Source organism: Stegodyphus dumicola, chromosome 12, assembly GCF_044657685.1.
Source record: "Stegodyphus dumicola isolate Sdum_Otavi_A_Nest chromosome 12, ASM4465768v1".
Taxonomy (NCBI): Eukaryota; Metazoa; Arthropoda; class Arachnida; order Araneae; family Eresidae; genus Stegodyphus; species Stegodyphus dumicola.
In genome coordinates, this window is record NC_140779.1 from 5712538 (window position 1) to 5735660 (window position 23123).

Sequence of the window (23123 nt, forward strand, 5' to 3'; positions counted from 1 at the left end):
ACTCAAATTCCTCCCATACTCAGGCAAGCATGTCCATCGTCACTGATGTTATGAGAGTATGGATCCGGTTCTTCACCTCTTCCAGGTACTGTCAGAGTGGTGGTACATAAACATTGTCTTTAATGAAAATAACCATGTTTCCATCAAAGAAGAATGGGCCATAAACAGATGATCAGGATATTGTATAAAACACATTGATTTTGGGCTAATCTCGTACAGGTTCAATGGCTGCATGTGTGTTCTCTAGGCCCCATATTCGAACATTGTGTATGTTTACATGACCACTAACATAAAAAGTCGCTCGATCACTGAACGTAATGTATTGTGCAAAAGTGTTACCATTGTCAATAGCATCAATAATCTAGTTACAAAATGCCACATGTTTGCGTTTCTCGTCAGGACGCAGAGCCTGTAACAAATGTAACTTGTACAGCTTCATAATCAACTGATGTCTCAAAACACACCAAATTGTTGTTGTAGGCAATTGTAACTCCTGACTGGCACGATGAGTTGATTTTGAAGGACTATGTTGGAAAGGATGTTGAATTCATGCAACATTTTCATCGGGAGCACGAGGGTGGCCAGGACTCTTTCCTTTACATACACATGCTGTATTTACAAACTGTTGATACCATCTGCAAATGTTCCAACTCATTCAGAGGATCACTTTGGTACTCAACTTGAAATGTCTTTGCATTGTAATCACAGAATTGCACTTCGCAAACTTAAGAACACAAAAGGGTTTCTGCTGCAAAGTAGTCATTTTAAACAAGTGACGGTTGCCACGCAAAACAGAAGACAACTGACATCTAGCGGCTATTAATATAAACTAGGCTATGTATTTGTTTCGCCAATATCTGAGTCGAGGTGCAGTGATCGATTAGTTTGGACAAAATAACACTTTGTAATACATATAGTCTTTTTGAAACACAGTGTACTTTTCATGTTTTGTTAAAGTGCTTCCTGGTGAACTGAAAATGAATGTTTCCTGGTGGAAATTGCTTCAATTTCTTTTTAATGCTGTTTAACCATAAGCACTTTATAGTTATTTTTTTTTATTATTATTATTATTTTTTATTTATTTTTTTTTTTAAGGAACTAGGTGAATTTTCTTTCTTATCTTTAGGGAAATGAAGTTATAGCTGCTTGTAGGAAACGAATGAAAATTTTGCTTATCTACAACTCAGAAGCATTAAGTTTCATAGAACCTGATTTGCAAAGATTGGAAAGCACCATGGAAGTTTTGAAACAAAAAGTAAGAATTTTATTTTATATAAAAATAAATATTTTGCTATTATAAAACACAGAACTGCAAACTATGATTCATTTTTTATGCCATAACTTGGGTGTAATGCCATTCACTTGCCTATGTTTGCACCTTTTTTGCAAAATGATTGAAGAATAATCATTTTTCAAGTGGCTTTTTTTTTTTTTTTTTTTTTTTTTTTTTTTTTCAATTATGAAATCAAAGGAAATGTATTTTCAGTCACATAAGGATATAGCTACAGATAAGACTTAAAACATATTACTAGACAAAAATTAAATGTATTGCTGTTTCTTTGGCTTGGGCTGGGGGCACGTTTCTGATTTTAGATTAATCACTGGACATGACAATTTATTAAGTCATTCAAGTCATATAAGAGAAAAAGAGGTTGCTATTTGTTCTCTGCATCCACAGGGGGATGTGAATTTAGATCATCTCAAGGCCTTCCCTGTAAAGGTATCAGCTTTATTTTTGACAATACCTTAGAAACTGATTTTGATTTTAATGATTTTTCAACATTTTAATGACTGTTTATTAATTGATGACAAATATGCCAGTTACAAGTGTAAGATTAAAGGGGGGGAAAGCTTTTTTTATATAATTATTTTCATTATTGTGTAAATTTAATTCAGCCATTCCTGTAAAAGCGATGAAAAGGATGAAAAAATAGAAATGCTGAGTGCTCTGTGTATTCAAATGAGTCTGAGTTATTAAAAATCTGCAGTTAGCAGATTTGAGCATGTCTGAATTAGAAAATTTCAAAAGAATTTTGTTTTGTACTTTTTAGGATGATTTACCTATTGCCAATCAAAAATTTCAAAAATTAGCTTGTAAAAATTTAGGATTTTTTTTTTATTTGAAATTATTTCATAATGTAAAAAAAAAAAAAAAAAAAAGTCTCCTTGCCCATAATTTTCTTACATTTATTTAAAAAATCTGTGTAACCGTGACACTGCTCTGTAGATTTGTCTGCACTAAATATGTGTATATATATATCAGTTTATTTGATGTGGACTGACAAGAGTAAAAAATGTGGTTCCTGATATATAACTGTTATTCCATCATGAAAGTTTATTCAAAGGTAGCACTCTCCAACCCAAATTTTTGCAGTGACTTCCAGTTTGTTTCATATTCACTATTTCTTTTAAATTCACATGTACTTTAAACATTTTTCATTATATAAAGTACTTTTGAATTTGACCATAAAGTTTTCATTTTACTTTCTTTGATTAAATTTTAAGATCCCCTGCACAGATCATGTTTTAATCAATCTATTCTCTTAAAGTTTGGATGACTTATTTTATGTCTTGAACCTTTCAAAGCATGGAATATATTAGCCTGTAATTACAAAATGTATTTTATGTAATATTTGTGTCATTTTAACCGTTTAATTGGCAAATCTCCTGTAACAGCCAATGTAGTACATGCTGCTTTTGAGCTACTCTGCCAAGTAAAAGGTTAAAATGATGCTTTTTTCCCTGTAACTTTTTTAGTTCTTAAAATAAAACTTTTTGTTTTAAAATATACTGAAAGAAAATTTTTAATCATATATGAAATTGTATATTTTAGAAGTAACATTTTTTTTTTATTTATTATTATTATTATTATTATTATTATTATTTTATTTACCAAGATTCCTCTAGAATTACTGCATTCAGTAATGTAAAAATATGTACCATTCAATAATATGAAAGTTTATCTTAATTTTTTTTTAATTATTAGCTTCAGGAATGTTATCTACTTTTTAAATCTTCTTTATATGACTTCAAAATGGTAATTTTCTATTATATTTTTAGAAATCAAGCATTTTTAATATGTGTAAAGACATCATGTTTCAAACTGTCAGTAAAAGAAATGAAGAAATTAAAAGCATGAATTTTGGTCTCACATGTATGAAATGCATGCGATCCACAGGGGTATGAATAAAGATTAAATATTTACAAAATTCATTAATTTGATTGAAGCAAGTTGAAATTTGAACCTTTTTTTAACTGTATGTTTATTTCACCAGTAACGTATGAAATAGGAGTGTTGCTTTATTAGTATTTATCTATATTTAATATATTTATTTAAGTTTAATAATTTTGATTCGTGTTCTTTAGGAAGAAGATATTATTTATGCCTGCAAAAATGTTTTTGAGAAGGAGTTAGAAAAGAGAAAACAAGAAGTTGCACAAATGCAATATGATTGGGAAAAATTTAAATCTGAAAATGAAGTATGTTGTTTTCTCCCCTCTCTCTCCCCTCACCCCTCATCCCTCATCTCATCCTGTTCCTCTTCCTGCATGTTTTCTAAATTGTGTCTTTGAAAACCTATTAATATCCTAATTAAAAATGAATGAAGACATAGTTCTTACTAAGATGAACTATGTCTTCATTGATTTTTAATCAGGATATTACTAAGATCATTGATTTTTAATTAGGATATTACTAAGATCATTGACTTTTAATTAGGATATTACTAAGATGAAGTAAAAAATAATTTTTTTTTAAATAGATTTTTAGCTTGAATTTGTTTGTCTACAATTATCAACATGTACCAAAAATGATGAGTCAAAAGATTGCTAAGATCATATCAAAAACTATAATCATTAATTGGCTGTCTTTAGAGTTGAATGAAATGTTCTTTCCTGCCAGAAAACCAGATTTTTATTCATAATTTTACATTCAAAAATAAAATGCATAGAAGTTTTCATATTTATCTTTTTACCAGCAAAAAGACAAAATTTAATCAGCTGTATATTGAGCTAAGCAATTTTTCAAGGTTTTGTAACATGTTTTGGATTTTTTACAAGGGGGAATTAATAAGTCAGTAACTCAGGGCATCAAAAACAATTTAACTTTTTTTTTTTTTTTGAAAAATATGTAGTTGTTGAAAATTTTTTCATGCTGAATGAATAATTTAGATTATTCATTTGACAGTTCAACTTAACCATAAATTAATATTATCAAATAATCTATCATTTTATATGTGTGTATATATACACTTTACTGTATTCCTATATTCCTTAACAAAACTAAAATCTAAGATTAACATAGGATTACAAACGCCTAATAAATATTCATATATAAGTACAGATGTCAGTGTGTGCTTATTGCATATTGTTCTCAGATTTATTCACTGCTTTCTACAATGAAGTCCATTCTTGATCTGAATCATAACTTGCTTCAACTACGGAAGATACAATAATGGGGTAATTGTAACACAGATATCCCAAAATAAATATATACAAAGCAAAAGCAAGCTTTTTGCTACAAAAATTAATAAATATTAACTAAACAAAATATTAAATCTTATTTTATAATAAATAAGCAATGTTAGTAAATAATATAAATAAATGAGATTACAGTATCACTTGCAAATTATAAATTTAAGCTTGCATCTTAATAATATTCTAGAGAAAATTACATCTACTAGAAAAAGAAATGTAATTATTAAACTACATTGTAAATTATAAATTTTCATAAAAAAAATTTAAACTTGGATTGTTGTAGACCTATTTTTTGAACAATAAGCTGTTCAAATGATGCCTTGTAACCAGTTTTGTCATGTAATCAACATAATTTTAATATAGAAATAATGAGTAAGATTTTTTATTTAAAAATAAATTGTTTACTTTAGGTATTTTAATATATGTTGATATTCACTATAAAATACCAAAATATCTGAATGTGGCTTCAAATATACATGCCTTTAATAAATTTTCACTTTTAAACATTATTGTGTACTGATATTTATTTTTTGAATAAATAAATAAATTTTTATTGATTTATATTTAAAATTTTTAACTTTTGTTGAATTATATTTACTTCTTATCATTTTAATTAATACATTATTTTAGGTTTTACCTCTTGTATCTATATGTGCATCACATTTATTGTCATCTCTAGAGAAAAGACTGCAAGAAATACCTCTAATGAATAAATATTTGGATTCATTACAAACTGAAGTGAGGATAAAATTTTACTTTTAATTTTTAGAAATTAAAAAAAAATAATAATTCACATTTGCCATCAGATAGCTTAAGTAACATTTATCAATGGTGAATTTACTGAATATACACTATGTCCTCAAAAGTTCTTGCACATCTTTTATTTTCATAACCTTTTGTTGTAGATGCATACTTCCAATTACACACAATAAAAGGGCGAAAGAAAAAAATGTTGCAAGTATTCATATGTTGTCATTTTTTAATTAAAAAATCAATTTATAAAACTTACAAAAGCTAACTCTTAATCCATTCTGCCAGACCCTGAACTTGTATTAGGGAAATGTTGTACTCATTTCAAAAGGTAAAATACAAGTATAAGAAGTTTGATTCTCATGTGATGAAAATTAACTAAGATATTTTATTTAAAAATTTGATTGCATTCAGAAACCACAGATAAACTGAAAAACTAAATGTTTGCATTATTTTTATATAACTAAAAATAAACATGAGTTTAGAAAAAGGTTTCTGATGTTAATGGGTGAATTAAAGATAATTTCTATGCAGAAGTATTGATAAGTATAATTTATCAAAAAAAGAAATCTTACAGAATTTGTATTCTAGGAAACATTGGTAAACTTTCAGTATTCGCACATTGCAACTCATAATATTATTTGCAGGAAATAAAAATGAAAAATATTTCTAGTTCATTGAATTTTTTGCATGATTATTACACTACTCTTCAAAATTAAAAGGTAATCAGAGAGAGAGGGGGGAAAACACAATTATTTAAAGTTTTCAACTAGTGTCCAATCATGGACAACTTTCAATGAGTGTTCGAAAGCAGGGTAATTATGTATGTTAATTTTCTGAAACTGAACATTAAACTGGACTTCTGATCATAGGCTAGCAAACAAAATTTTCAAATTAGGCAATTGACGCCATGTTGTGCAGTGGAGGCATATTTGAATTCAGATATGTATTTTTATTTGAAGTAAACGTGGTTTCTGAGAGTGCTCCATATTCATTAGTTATGAATTGCAGGCATTCTTTTAGTGAAGAAGAGTAGCAGTTGCAGTTAACAGTGTTGTTGTCGAAGTGGAAAAGTGGTGTTGTGGAAGTGCTGAAATGGAGCAAAAGGCGAACATCAAATTCTGCTTTAAATTGGACAAAAGTGTGACAGAAACACATGCAATGTTGAAGCAAGTGTATGGTGAGCAAGCATTATCCCGTTTCCGCACATTTGAATGGTATGGACATTTACGTGATGTCCGTGAAGTGTTGAAGATGACACCCACACCGGAAAGTTGATTTCCGTACGTTCTGTTCCTGAAACAATTGAGAAAATTCATGAGCTTGTAACAGCGGATCGGTGGCTGACTATTTGAATGCTAGCCAGTAAACTGAATGTCGACAGAAAGGTGGCCCACCAAATTCTGTGGGGTGAAACACAAATACAAATTATAGTTTCCCAAGATTCAAGTATTTTCAAAGTGCTGTACCAAGAATTTGGAATGAGTTTTTAAACAGTAAATCAGTTATTAGACATTCTGGTCAAGAGTAGCCAAAAAACAAAGCTGCATCCAGAGACCATATTTTGTCATTGTCAGTGTGAAGAAATCAGGAAGCAAATAAAAGAAATTTGGTTTCAGATTTTTAGCTCTTACAGAAACTCAGATCAGTCATTTTAATGCTGCTTTTGAAGGCTTCCTGAGTTTTGACTTTATACAAGGTGGTTTGTGGCCCACTAATCTTCAACAGAGGCCTGAGTAAGATTTTGTCATCATTTTGTTTTCTTACAAGACAAGATATAGCTTGAACTGTGATCCTAGATGAGGTTTGATCTGGAACAAGGAGCATGCAACTTGCTTTCACACTCAATAGTGATTTTATCAATGTGAAATCATTAGAAGTGGCCACACCAAGTGACATATCTTTCATGGTTATAGATACATGGACAAGATTTCAGAAGCCCATGTGAGGCCTTATAGGCATGCTGCTGCCAGATTGTTTGCTAATAAATGGACAATGCTTGTCCGTATTGAGCATCTCTGGTATCAGAGCACTTAGAAACAGAAGATCTCGTATAAATGGATTGGTAAGCTTATGCACAAAATTCAAACTTGATTGAGCATGTAGTATGCTTTAGGCTGCCAAATTGCAGCATGTGAGTTGCCTCTCTGGAACCTCCAGGATCTGAAAAGGCATATATTTCCTTCATGTTTGATTAACAATTTTGGTGTATTCTATGGAATCAATTGAATATTTAATAGCATAAATAAAATTGGCTTTTATTTACATTAGCAGGGAAGCAATCTTTAAAATACCTATATATGCAATACATTGTATGTCTATAGTGTGAAGTGTAGGTAAAACTTGGGAAAATCTGTATAAATTCTTAGCAAGAATTAATTGTTTATGAAATTTTGTGGTTTGATAGTTATAAAAAGGGATATAATTTGAAATAAAAAGAATTAATTTTTATTTTAATTACACTTTTTTTTTTAAATGTGATATGATAATTTCTTAAAACTCTTCATATAGATCATCAGTTTAAATCTAGTAAGATGGCATGCAGAAATTATAAAATTATATCAAACCGTAATTTATGAAATAAAGAGCAATTATGTGAAGGGTATCAAAATTTACAAAAAAAAAAAAAAAAGAAAGAAAAAAAAAAGCTTAATATTTATTTGTTTACTTTATTAAACATTTCTTTCAATGTAAGTTGTTTAAGTTGCTTCGTTTTATGTGATAATACTTTCTCTTTAATTCTATAAACAGACATAATTTCTTCTTCAGTTACAAAGTTCCACTGTTCAAGTCCTATAATTGCTATGTCAAGAATACCGACTAATTTGCCAATCGAAATTTTTTCGTTTTCAATAACCTCTGTCACTTTCTTCGCTATCGGAAGCGAATTACAATGACGAGGAATTTGATTTAAATCACATCAAAGACGGAGTACATCAAGATGAAATACTACATTTAATAAGGAATTATAAGCCAAATAAAATAAAAACATCTGCCCTGAAGATAAGGATAGTGCTGACAGATCAACTTCCAATTCATAGCATCCCCCCCCCGGCCGCAGAGCAGCAGGAAATTGATAAACAGATTTCGGAATGGTTAGAGAAACAAAGGATATGCCTTTACCCATTTTTTACTGCAATTCCTCTTTTTGTTTAATGGACTTCAAAGCATACTTTCGCTTTGTAGATCTTTTACATATTAGTAAATATATATCGGAAATTCTATTTGACATAATCGAAAGTTCAAGCTTACTTTTATAAAATTGCTCTAACAGTCTGCAAAAAATAATAAGCCGGATCCAATTCAAAGATTAAGGAACAACGCAATCTGAAACATTAACTGAATTAGATAATTTTAGCTTAGCTTATACTGTCTGTTATACGTTAAACGTGCATGCATAAACGTATTATGTGCATACGCACACGCATATTCGCAGCTGTAAAGGTCTTACGTGCATGTGTAAACGCCTATGCGTCAACGCGACGCATGCGCAGAAAGTTTGTAGCTTTGAGGTCCGGATTATAGATCATTACGAATTAACGACTTTTGACTGTATATATATATTAAAAGTGCATTTTTAAGCTTCAGTTTGATATTTGCTGAAGAGAATTTTCATTGATGGTTTAAAATGATAGGAAATTTAAATTCATCAAAATATTTTTCAGAAGAATTTAAAATTCTTAAGGGGGGAGGAAAGAAAAGATAAGTCTATTGAATATTGAGGTAAATGTCTATCCTATGAATTGGCGAGATATCGTCAAGCTGACGATGGTTTTCATGACTAATTTTATTGTCAAATTTTGGGGAAATTCATCAAAAGTCGCCAAACCTGGTAACATTTTGGTCTGGGGTCTGTATAATTGGTAGTGTAATTGAGCTTTATATGTAACTGTAACCATATCCTGCCATTATATGTAACTTTATATACCTTTCAATAATTTCGAGAAATGGAAAGTACTAGAGTACTAGAGATCTGTTGGGGTTCGGTGAGTAACTATATAAGACTGGATAGAGCATCAGCTCCCAGCTGTTTAGTTCAACCTTGAGTTCAGAGTACAGGGAGTTCTCCATTAGAACTACTCCTTTCAAATGTGCTGTGCATTATGCTGTTTTTAATGTTCTTAATAGTTCGAAGTGTAACTACTGATTGTGCTGTATAATTCTGGGAAAAGCTTTGTGAGTGTATTTTGAGGAAATTTCTAGAACTGTAAAATATTTCTTTTCATAAAATAAATGTTATCAAGTTATTATGGGTTCTGTGTGCATTCAATCAATTATGAACCCATACGCATATAACAATTTTTGGTGTCAGAAGTGGGATTGAATGATGGTGACAAGAGTGATAGAGGAGTAATTAAGACAGCTGTTAAGTGCCTTCTGCATTCTAAGAAAAGAAATATGGGGCCATAAACTCAATTAAAGAAGAGATGAATGCAACTCAAGAAAAGATGGAAGAGGCCGCAAGTCTGTTAAGGAAGATGTAAAAGCAGGTCAAGAATCCGTAAAGGAAAAGATGAAATTTGTTCAAGAGAAGGTGGAATCAAGCAGTTTAAGAAGAAATAAAATGAGAAATTGCCTTCACGATAGAAAACAAATTAAAGTCTATGGAAGTCAGAATACACACAGTTGAAAATAAAGTTGGAAAAATTGAAGAGCGTCTCTGCTGTCGAACAACAAATTGATTGCAAGGTTTTTGCTGTACCTTAAATAAATCCATAGCGACAAAAGGAAGCAATTCTGACTTTAAATTTTTGCCCATGCCTTCTCGGCCCTCTCTAAAACTGTCCACTTATGATACAAAGACCTTGCATGTGTATAAGACTCAGTTTTCTATAGTGACAAATGGAAATTCATAGGATTCTGAAGCTAAGGACTGTCATCTCGCCGTTTTTCTGAGACCAGATGCAGACTCTGCCTTTGAAACTTTCCCTCAAAGTCTGCCCGAAAATCAGAAGCATCTATCCAGTGCGTTGGAGCTGTGCTTTGGGGAAAAGTATTAAGACTTCCAGATAGCAGGCTTCAATTAAAATGTCACCAACAGAAGCCCACGGAAGTGCTCCATGAGCCCGTCACAGATGTTGAAAGGCTGTCTCAACTTGCCTTTTTGGACTGCTGATCAGAAACAAGGGAAATCCTCTCCATGCAGTACTTCATTCATGCCATCTGGGATCCTAAGATACAGAAAGCCTTACAAATGGCATATGTCAAGGATTTTAAAAGTGCTTTAATGTATGCCATGAAATTTGAGGCATCTCAGCAAGCAGAGACTGCCACCCAATCAGAGCTGCTCATGTAGATGATTTGACCAGGCAAGTCAATGGCTTGATGCAGAATAGGAGTGATAGCAAACAGAGCCTGAAGTGCTGGAACTGCAGTGGTGAACACCACGTATGAAAGAACTTCGGAACAGCCCAAGGCACAGGAGCTAAGATCGCTGCCAACAAAAAAGAAAGGAAAACTAATTAGTGGCTATCTCATGGGCAGAGGTCACCAGATATTGAGAAACTTCATTTTGAAGCACTTCAGATTTCTGCAATGAGTGGTGGCAGCAATGGGCTCTTCATCATAACATATATAAATGGACAACCTTGTAATATGACCATCGATAGGAGAGCCAGTGTTACCATCATCCGGAAAAGTTTTGCTCAACAGTTGGAAGGTAAATTCATCTAGACACCACCCTGAGTTACCTTCCAGATTGTGTCAGTTGATAAAATAGTCATCAGTGGAAAATTAAATGTTTTCATCATGTTTAGAAGTGTCGCCTGCCATTACATGGCATATGTAGCAAATATTAAAGATCCTTGCATACTCAGATTAGATTTTCTAAGGATTCTTAACTCGAACATGTCATCCCATAGAAGGATGTGTACGAATCCAGAAAAAGTGTCTGCAGTTGAAGCTTGGAGATGCCCGAAAATGTCCAAGAAATTTCCTGTGTCTTTGCACCTACTATAGGAGATTTGTGAAGGACCTTTCTTTCATTGCAATACCCCTTTCACAAACTAACAAAAAGCAAGCAAAAGTTCTTGTCAACCAAAGAATGTGAGGATGCATTTAACAAACTGGTGGGGGCTTTAATATCTGTGACAATACTAACGTTTCCTCAGCTCGACAAACCATTTATTCTTGACACGGATGTCAGCAGTTTGAGTGTCCTTCCTGTTTTGCTCCAAGAAATAAATGGTTAAGATCATGTTGTGGCATACTGGAGTTGATGTCTGTCTAAAATGGAAAGGAATTACTGTCACCAGGAAAGAGCTGTTCGCCATAGTTAAAGCCATAGAATATTTTCAGCTTTACCTCTCCGACAGCAAGTTCTTACTCGATACAGATCCTGCACACAGATGCAGTCCTTACTCCATACAGATAAAGATTCAATAGTCTGTTGACCTGACTATTGAATATCAAGAACCCCAAAGGCCAAATAGTGAGATGAATACAGAGACTTCTGGAATACGACACGCCTATTCGTCATAGGATAGGATCGTCACACGAAAATGCTGACTCCCTGTCTAGAAGACCCTGTACCAGAAAGCTGCTGATATTGTTCCAAGGTTGATGCGATATTCGAGCTACTTAATCCTGTCGCACATCAAGTTGCAACTTCAACGACAGCTGATCTAGACCAATCGAGTGATGAAGTCAGAAAACTCCAGTAGGATGATGGGGACATTAAAACCATAACTGATATTTAATTGAGTTTTCAGGGACTCATTGCATATTTGAAATGGCATCTTGTACCAGTAGCTCGAATTGGATGATGGAAAAGCATTTCTACAGCAACTTATATTTCGAAGATCCCAGATCCTGAACGTGCTTAAAGAACCAAATAGCATTCTGAATGGAGACCACTTTGGACTATTTGGACTTATAGAACTGGGTTCGAATCCCGGAGAAGCTATTTGGACTTATAGAACTGGGTTCGAATCCCGGAGAAGCTATTTGGACTTATAGAAACTTTGCATAGAATTTAAAACCGCTTCTACAAGAACAATGCTAGGGCTGACGTGCAAAAGTGATGCCAATCTTGCAATGCCTTTGCAAGCCAGAAAGAACCAAAGAAATCCAGCCAAGGGAAACAGCAATGTTACAAATGTAGGTGCCCCATTTGAATGCATTGTCTTTGATATCCTGGGACCTCTACAATGAACTGCTAGTGGCACGTATCCTATCCCTGATCAAGAGGCTGTAACAGTAGCAGTAATGATGCAGCATTGGATGTACAAGTTTGGAGTGCCTGTTTAATTTCATTTTGCTTAAGGAAGGAATTTTATTTCAGCTGTAATTAAAGGACTCTGTGAACTACTCGGCATAGACAAAACCCAAAAGATATCTTTAAACCTGAAATCAAAAGGCATTTTAGAGAAGTTTAATTGAACTATCCTTAATAACTTCTTGCTGCTTTCCAGAAACCAACAGGACTGGTTCTCACTGGCCTATCACAATGCTGTCTAAGAGACTACCGGCTGTTCTCCATCCAAGATGCTTTTCGGTTGGGATTTTCATCTACCTTGTGATCTCTTGTTTGGTGCCTTCCAGATACATCTTAATCGCCTGAGGAGTACATTCAAGATCTCCAAGCATTTTTCGAAGTGATGCACAAGTCAATTTGACAACAGAAAAGATAAAGACCCAATACGGTACACGAGCTACAGGACATCATTTCAGTGAAGAGAAATAAGGTGTGTTTATGAATCTGATTCGATAGAAAGGACTTTCTTCTAAACTAGTCATTCTGGGACAGTTCTTATACAGACCTATACAGGCTGAACATCATTTTAGTTCGGATCCATAAGCCATCAAATTCTAACCCTAAAAGCTTTCGTTACCACAGGCTACCACTTTGTATGGTTGTCCAGATGGTATAGTGATTAGGGGAGCTTACTGGGGTACCGAAGGGCCTGGGTTCGAATCCCAGAGAAGATATGTATATTTGTAAATGTATAGTGTAATTGTGGCATGGTGGCAGTCTAAATATGCAGCGAGTCGATAGTCCCTTTCCCCCCGAATCCTCCCCAGGTTGCTCTGCCTAAAAGTTGAGGGGAGGAAAATAGAAGTCCAACCTATCTTCAGGGTAGGCTGTGGCAACTGTTATTGCATGTAATATGGACAAGATAACAACCGCTTTCTATGGCCACAGTACGTAGTCCTCATAGTGTATGTAATGTAAATAATAAATTAAGACCATAGTCCTATTTGTATATAAATTTGCAAATTCATGTATTTAATTATTGATTTGCTGCATTGTTATTTATTAAACTATTGGTATAATAAGGTATTTTCTCCTTCCTTCCAGCATGCCTTCATGGTTGAAATGGTTGGACACTCGGCACATATTCGAGAAGTCCAGGTTTGAGTCCTAGTTAGGACACTGCTCATTTTTCCCTGCTTCAAAATAACCTAATGACTCGGCACCTGAACTAAAAAGTGGTAGATAATAATTCAGCATCACCAGGATTTGGCGTTTGAGTCCTCTAATCCCCAGCTGCCCTTTAAAAGGGGGAGTATATAAGGTCTCTTTTTTTCATCCTTCCAGTATGCCTTCATGGTGTAACGGTAGCACACATATATTCAAGAGGTCCAGGTTCGAGTCCCGGCAAGGACATTTCACATTTTTCATGTCTGCTGCTTCAAAAAAATAAATAAATAAAATAGTCTAATGACTATACATTATGAACAATTTTAGTGAAATTATGCTAGAAATTGTAGTATCTTTTGTGTAATGTGACCTGAAAAGTCTGAAGAGATGAAGCTGTGTCAGAAAAATAAGGTTACGGGAGCAGATTGATTCTAATATGTAACTGTAACCATATCCGGCTGTTATATATAGCTTTAATCATATATGCAATCTAGTAATTTCAAGAAATGGAAGGTACAAGAGATTTCTTGAAGGCTGATGGAAAAATGTATAAGACCAGAAAGAGCATCAACTCCCAGTTGTTTAGTTCAGCGTTGAATTTTGAGTATTTAAAGATCTCTGCAAGAGCTTTGCATATTAGATGTGCTTTGCATTGCGCTGAGTTTAATGTTCTTAGTAATTTAGACTACTAAGTGTAACTACTGATTGCACTCTATAATATTGAGAAGAGCTGTAGGAGTAAATTTGCGGAAAGGTCCAGACACGTGAAGTGTTTCTTTTGCTAAAATGAATTTATCAAGTTGTCATCTGTTCTGTGGGCATTCAATTAATTATGAACCCATACATATGTAGCAGTATTGTCAAATGATAAACATAGGTTAAGAACACTTTTTACAATATCAACATTTTATGGGCTTATCAGCTGTGCAGTGAGGTTTGCATTTCAGTTAGATGTCAATATACCATATTAAAGATGAGAAGAAGGAACAGGAGAGATCATTTTTCTGTATTTTTAAATTTAAGTTTGATTTTTAATTTAATATTTTAAGATTAATCAAATGATAAACATGACAATAACTTTTAATATTACTTTTTTATTATTTTAAACAGTATTAATTTTGATGAGTAGTGTAGGTTATAAATCTAAAGTAATGAAACTTCATGAGAACTTTAATAATACATTTTTAGTGTTTAAAAACTTAAAAATTACTTTTAGAAGTAAAAATGTCTTTCAGCACATGCAAAACTCTGTGGCATATAAGAAGGGAAAATAAACCTCAGTTTATTTCCTGAAGGCAACATGAAAATTGTATCAAAAATTCCAGTTTTCAAAATTTAATTCATCATTTTGGTTGCACAAGAATTAAACTTTTTGTGTTTTATTTTTTATAATAAGATAACATTTTTCTATATGTAAGTATTGTAATCAGGTGATTGTATAAAAAGTTAAAATACTTACTTACTTTTTTTAAAAGATTTGAAATACCAAAAAATTTAATATTTGTATTATTTGAAGCATTTTTTTAGGTGGAAGTATGTGTCTATGACCAACAGTGTAAAAAAAAAAAAAAAAAAAAAAAAAAAAAAAAAAAAAAAAAATGAAGGGTGCATAAGTACTTTTATAGACATATAGAAGTGTCATATAGAAGTTCTACAAACTTAAAATTAGACCTTTTTGTGTTATCCAGCATTTAACATGAAATTACTTTTACTCAAACTAGCTATTATTTTTGCTTTTTCTCAGATACTTTCAGTGTTAGAAACATTTCATAAACAGATTTAAAAGCAAAAGGAAACACTGTATGTGCATTATCATTTCAACACTACTTAACAAGTTAAACATTAAAACTTTATTTAATGTTAAATTCATGATCTAGTAAATATATACAGTGACCCAAAAAAGTTTATGCATCAGTCAGGGTATTTGAGTAATCACCTGTTGGAAATAATGGTTTCATTTTAAAATTTATCTGAATTTACTGCATTGCCTTCCTTACACTAGTAATCTATCACCAAAATTTAATTAGCCCTGCAATTCAATTTTAATTTAAATGTTTATCTAAATTTATTGCATTGCCCTTTACTGATAACATATAAGCTGACCTTAAATGGCCCAACCTACAGGTCATCAGTGATCACAGCTTTACTTACTGATGTATTCTGAGTCAGTTTTAATTTAAAGTATGTATCAAAATTTTTTATATAGCCCTACATCAGTGACTTATGGATTGATTCAAAGTGACACTCAATTTGCCACCTCACTGGTCACCAAAAGCTTTCTGGGGCACTAATATCATTCAATTTAATTTAAATTTTAAAGGCTACCTGAATTTGATGCAATTCTTCATATTCGTGACTTATATGTTAACCTTTAATGATCATTAATATATATGCCCAATAGTTGTAGCAGATACTTGTGTCTCATATTAACCATATAATGGTGTCTCAGTTTAATTTTAAAAAGCTATCTTAATTTATTCTGATGCCTTATATTATTAACATCTGAATATATCTCAAGCAAGGATGAAATTCAACTAAAGCCCATTTTCTAAGGCATTCGTCAGTATTTGAGTAATTCATAATTGTAACTAGAGTCCCAAATAAATTGAGCTCTGGTGTTTCATTTTTTTTTTATTTAACTATTTGCCATTAATTCAATTTATTATTTTTTTTATTTAACTCTCCGCATTTTAGTTGATTTTATTATTCATTAAAAACTTTTTTTTAACCTTTTCTGTTAACTTCTATACATTTCCAGCATTTCTAATTTTAGAAAATTAATTTTCTAAAACTGTTTTTTTAATTCTCATAATATAGCCTTTAGAATGGTGCAGTTGAAAACACTTTCCCTCCTTCCCATATTGTTCTTTAATTAGAAGTCATTCGGTTGCTGCATTTATGATTTTTTTATGTTTATTTTTATTTAATTTAAATTAACTGTGATTTATTTTCCTATTATGAACTACTACTTTTCATTCTTTCCAACTTATTAGTATGTAAGGAATTAGTGTAATGTTTTCAATGTTTTGACCTTTCAAAAAAATGTGCATTTCAGAAAATATAAAAGTTATTCACACTGACATACCATATTTAGACATTCTAAAAGGCAATTAATTTTGTTAAAGCTTCCAGTCAAATGACCCGACTCTAAATCATGCATCTTTCTGCAATTCTACGCTACTGTGGAAAGGCAGGGGCTATTGTAAAGCCACTGTCTTCCCAAAAAATTTGTAATTCTTTCTTCTGATTAATTAGACAGAGTAAAGTCATGCTTTCCTGCTATTTAAAATCTCAAAAGTGATCTGAAATATTCTTAGTTCAAACTAAATTTTTCTTTTCTGAAAATGCTCTACAGCCTTTCTAATTGATGTAGTGAGAAATGCAAATGATACAACAGAATTTTCGTTTTGAAAATTAAGTATAACTTTTCAGTATGTTTTCGAAAGCATAATTACAGTATTAACTAATTGTGTGGAAAACAAGATGCATAACCATCTGTATAGAACCAAATATTGTGCATTTCATCTATAATCATTGTATTCTATGCTGTGAGTTTTCTTATAAAGAATATAATTTGAATTTCAAATTTGAATATGATAAATGATTAACTCAATACTTTTTTTTACTAAGAATTTGAAATTTAAAGTATTTTAAAATCAAATTATAAAATTATTATCAGATTACAAACATGTATGTCAATATATGTACCATTAAAAACTGAGGATGAAGAATTTCTGATCTAAAAAAAATAACTTGATTTATTTTTTCAGGGTGATATGCTTAGTGAAGTACTTTCTCCAGCTTTTCAGTCAGTAGTAGATAATGATGAAAAAGTATTGGAACCTTTAACATCTGATTTGAGAAGATTAAGAAGAATTCAGAGTACATCAGAAAGTGAGGTCTGAATATTTAAATTCATAAATTATATTATATTTTCATTAAAGAAGTACTTTCTAAAATTTATGATAAAATATTTGCTGTATTTCACTCTTTTAAATAATTCTATTTTATGCTTCCTAGAGTCTAAAAATAAAGAAGGCTTGTCAGAGCATATGCTATAGTGCATTGGAAATGCTTAAAATCGAATTTGAAGCTGTTTCATATGATATTGAAACTCTGAAGGAAGTTAAACCAGTTGAGAAAGAAGTTGTACATACAGAAGTATGTTGTTTGGCGTAATTTTTAAGGAACTCTTTAATAATGTTTCCATCTATTGTATTCATAATTAAAAGTATTTTATATCAACTTACATACCAAATACTTTTTTTTTTTTCTGTAGCCATAAATATTTTTAGCAAAAAGCATCTCTATCATCTGAAATTAATTTTGGATATTTCAGCTAAAAATATAATCCTGTTTTATCATGTTAGCATTTTCCAATGTTACGATAAGGAAGCCCATTATTTATGTAGGAAGGAACTTTGCTGATTGTTTAAATAAAGAGTCTTTGTTCGAAGTTCAGACTTAATGTGTGAAGGTGCAGTTGCCCCTCGCTCCCTATTTTTTGACTTCCCTGATTTTCTTGCGTTTTAGTCCTATGTTTGATCAGATTGTCTGGCTCAGTAAAAGTAGGTGGCCAGTGTAACTCTGATTCAAATTCCAGTTACGACCACGTGCATGCTGATAAGGACCACATGTTTCCGAGACTCCTTTGCTTATGCTTTATTTTTCTTCTTTTTTCCTCTTTCTAGGAATTCCGTTCTCTTGATGAGGAGGGACCTTTAGCTGCCCTCGAAATGGATTGAGTGTTGTAATATACTTACGCTAAATACAAGGTTGTTATTGTGATTTTGATTGTTACATTGGTGCGTTTCTCTTCATTTCTAGTTTGAGTTGATAGTTTTCATAAGAAATTAATTGAACTAGAAATAAAATGCATGGGTTTTTTAATGACATTTTTAAATAATAAAAAGAATGAAGAATGGGACTTTATTTATTTTGTTAGCGTCAAAAAATAATAATATTTAAATGTATAAATTTGTCTGTTGTTTAAAGAGATGAAAAGCATTAAAAAAGTAATACAACTTTTAGTAGTATTAATTTATAATGGCATTTGGTTTCTAGTAAATTTGTTTGATTTCTAATTGTTTTGTCAGTGATGCCTTACAATTTCATATTATTTTTCATAAGTGGTAGTTATCATTTTGAATTTTTCCTGTAATAATTTTTAAAATTTATTATTTGTTTGGGTGAAATAAATTGTGTTTTGTTTTCTTTAAATAATCATTGAACCAAGGACATTTCATATTGTACATTTTTATGCTGTTGTATTCTTTGCTTAACAACAGCAGCAAAACAGTTTTAAGTTTTTATTATTATTATTATTATTTATTTATAGGGAAAAGAAATGGTTGTTTCATTTGGAGACCTCTTTCTTGAAATTTTTCATGCAAAAAAAGATGAACTTGTGAAATATATTCGTAAAGCAAATATTGAGGAAAACATGAAGGGGAAAATTAAACTTATCTTGGCTGTAGCAGAAGGTGCAAATACTGAAAAGAAAACAGTGAGATTTTTAAGATCTTTCATAAATTTTCATCTAATTTTAATATTTGAAAAATGAGCTGAAATAGTTACTACCATAATTTTTACTGGAAATAGATAATGCTTAAATTGCATATTATGTTAACTTGTATAAAGTACTTAATAATAGTAAAAGATTTCTTGAAAAATAAAATTTTGATACGTAATTATTGAGTAATGAATGAAATGGGCTAAGTTGTATTTTTATGGAAGTTTTACATATTTAACTTTAACCTGATAGTAAAAATGTTTGTGCAGAACTTGATGATCCAATTTCAAACTCATTTTAATGGCAGTTAGAATGTTAGCATTAGGGTTTTTTTTTTTTTTTTTTTTTTAAATTTTATTTTCAATATAAAATTTGTAATTTAGTGTCATTTAATAATAGTAATTAATTATATAAAAACTTTACTAAATAGATTTCTTTCTGATAAACTTAACATATAGAATTGATTTAAATTCTGTTTGCTGCCAATGAGTTAATGACTAATGTGAAATCACTGGAATTCATATTAACTGCAAGTCAATGCTTGCACAAATAACTGCATAATTATTTTTTATTATGTGTGTAGTTATAATATTCTACTCTTTAAGAATGGTTATAAAGATGGGTTCTCTTTGGTAGCATAAACTAGCAAGAGATTTGGAGCGAATTATCGCTTCACCTGAAAAGAACTATAGTCTTGAAAAGGGTTAAAACAACCTTTTTATTAAATCAAAATAACATAAATGCACAATTTGTGCATAACAAAACATCCACCACTCGTGGCAATGAAGCTTAAAGTTACAGTAAATTCAGATTTAAAACTAAGGTTAGTGATTAAAGACTACACATGGGATTTAACATGAAGTTGGTGGAACTTCTTAACCATGTAGAAATTTAAATGTGAGCAGCAATGATGCAAAGCTAAAGAATTGCATTCTTATCAGAGCTAGCAAAACTTAGTAACAGGGTCTCAAAAGACGGAAACACACTCTGTTTTACAAGCCAAAGCTCACAGCTTAAATACTCTCTAATCTCATTAACATTCTGGTAAAGAAATGGAAAGGAGAAGTTATAGTAAATATCTAAATTATAAAATGATTGGTTATGCAAAATAATAGATTAAAAATTATATCTCAAATTTTTATGCATGTATAATCAAATTATCACTTTTTAAACCAAATATTTATTACAGTGAAATTAGCAGAGATTCTGAGATTAGAATTAGCCAATAAGTCACCTCTTCTGGTTGAAGTATGATAGATAAATTTGATAATTGTAACTACTCAAAATTGCTGTTTCTAGTCAAAGAATAGCATCTATATCATCATGGTAATCTACAGGAAATCTCTTATCAATGATAATAGTAATAACAGTGTGTTCTATGGTATATATATTGGCTTTATTTACTTTAAACTAGAGGTCGTTAACCTGTGGCCTACTTAACCTTTTCGATCAGTTAAAAATGAAACTGTCAATGCAGCTATCTCAGATTCATTACTTTTCTTTAATTTTCCCAAAGAGAAGTTTGCAAGATATTTGATGTTTATCTCACCCAACTCTGCTTTTGTTCAATGTCAATATATTTTAAGCACTTCATTGTGTTGGGTTTCTTAACTAAAATAAACATAAAAGAAACTATTTCTGCAGTCTTTTTCATATCTTCATTTTCATCTTGTTCAAAAGTGTAGAGGTGGGAGAAGAAAAATGAATGGAATTCTATTTCTCCCAATATTGCAATCACTTGGCAAAGGAACAGGTGGATGTAAAGAACGAGGTGGTTCAATGAGATGCTTACAGGCTGGTTAGGTCCAGTATCTTCAATAAATCGAACAGATCAACTTATTATGATTTTGTCTCTAGAAATTAAAATTCTGTAGCCTTTACTTCTGCTCTCATAGATGACAAATATTTCTTCTACAGTAGTATTATCCAGTTTACTCCTTTTAGATTTATAAATGTAAGCAAAAGCCTTGCATCTAAATGTTCTCAAATGAGAGAGGTTGAGTTTCTTATTATTCCATAATTTGAATGGTGTTTTCACATTGCATTTTGTAGGTGTTTGATTTTACAGATAATTTGCAGTCAGCACTACATCTGCCCAGTATTGTAAGGTTGACCTGAATTGGCTAAAAAACATCTTATCAATTCATGTAGAAAATGAAACAATTTAAAATTTTCAAAGATAAAAATGGAATTATCAGGCTCAAAGCCAAGAGAGTATATCCACATGTTGCTTCAGACTTTAAAACATTAGCTGGACTTCCCTCTAAGTATAAAGTTGTTTAACCCATTAGCTGCTGGTGTTGCGTTGACGCAACGGTCAAAATAAATGCGTTAAATATAACTACCTAAGATATTTTATACCAGCAGATGATTTTGTGTAGGGAATATTATGAAGATTATTTCTGTAAAAAAATATTTGCCTTCAACAATTATTTTGTTTATAATAATTAATCTCATACTTTAAGCAAAATTTTTGACTGGGTATTTTTGCTGAATATATTTAACGAAAGAATAGCCGTCTTTATGAGTGATCTATTTTTAGTCAAGGTCACCGTTTATCAGAACATTACATCAGTCAGATGTTTATATTTGTGTTGGGAAGCAAGGGAAAACAGATGTTGCGCTGACGCAACGTCAGCAGGAAATGGGTAGTCAGCAGGAAATGAGTGAATGGCGCCAATAGCTTAACTCCTGTCTAGCTATTCGTATCATATCACCCTATCTTATCTCCTTCATTTTTACTTTGGCAGCTGAGGAAGATCGTTCGGTAGTCAAACCGTCGAAATGAGTCCTGGAAAATTTGTAAATATAATGCTGATTTTTGTTGTTTGACTTCTAAATTAATATTTGTTCAGGATGTTGTTTTGACCTAAATCATTTAATGTTATCAAAAACATTTGTGTCGTTTAGTGCAGCTGCTGCGGCAGGAATTCAGCAGAGTAGGAAAGTAGATAGCGGGGGCCAGTGCTGCCCTGATGTTTATTTTTTACCCATATATCTTCTATCAGGATCATTAAAAATGTATCTGTGGGTTAATTTGTAGGTGCTATATCCAGCAGTTGCCAACTGATCTACTTAGGCAACTATTAATTTAAAAAAGAAAATTTCTAGACCGTTATTCATTCTCCCTACCTATTTGCACTGATATCATTGCAGAGTATTCATGATGTAATATAAACAGGCTACCCTATTAACAGAAAGATACCAAAAATTACTTTGGCTCAACAGCTATTGTGTGTGTATTGGTAACCATCTGTCTCTTGCCAAGGACCACTCTAACCATCAAGTGCTGGAAAATGTGTTTTTAATTTATGTTTCAAACAGGTAAGTGCTCAAGAGAGGAAGAAAACATGCTAAAATAAAACTAGTCCAGCTAATGCTCTCTAATCTTCATCAAAATCATATGATTTCACACCATTATATATATTTACATTAGAAAATATAATATATTATATATTATATTTTCTAATGTAAATATATAATTAAAATACTGGATATTCTTGATTTTAATATTTCAACATTTTTTATGCGTGAGGATAATTTTTACCATTGATGCAGGTAATAATTTCCATATTAGTTTGCACAAAATATTTATATGTATTGTGCGAATCCTAGATAACCCTAGATATTTTTGAAGTACAATTAATGAAAAACCCTAGATATTTTTGAAGTACAATTAATGAAAAAGCTTGTGTAATTCCTGTGAATTTTCAGTGTGTTTCTGTATATATATAAATTTGCCTTTTATTTTTTTAGATAGTTATGATTAATATAGTTTTTTTTTTTTTTTTTTTTTTTTTTTTTTTTTTTTTAATAATAGGAAATTGCTTCAAACAGTGTGTTATCAGATACTGATACGGCAAAGTCTGATGATATAAGCAGTGAAATTTGTATGAAAAATGTAAGATTACTTTTCAAATTTGTTACCTTGATTGACTTTATTTATAAATCATAGATGAAATGCTGTTTTCTTTTAAATCTTTATATTCTTTAATCTTAGCATTGCTTTTAAGCTTCCTGAAA

General features: G+C 31.3%; 1 protein-coding gene across 1 annotated transcript in view; it reads left to right on the forward strand.

Annotated features, from left to right (window-relative positions):
* Positions 1–23123, forward strand: part of LOC118197442 (uncharacterized) — a 576327-nt gene that overhangs the window by 254481 nt on the left and 298723 nt on the right. The window contains exons 62-69 of the mRNA XM_085827453.1: positions 1127–1255; positions 3061–3180; positions 3367–3480; positions 5107–5214; positions 17359–17487; positions 17609–17749; positions 18927–19094; positions 22921–23001. Of these exons, the coding sequence (XP_085683579.1) occupies positions 1127–1255; positions 3061–3180; positions 3367–3480; positions 5107–5214; positions 17359–17487; positions 17609–17749; positions 18927–19094; positions 22921–23001 (990 nt within the window). The remainder of the gene's footprint in view (positions 1–1126; positions 1256–3060; positions 3181–3366; positions 3481–5106; positions 5215–17358; positions 17488–17608; positions 17750–18926; positions 19095–22920; positions 23002–23123) is intronic.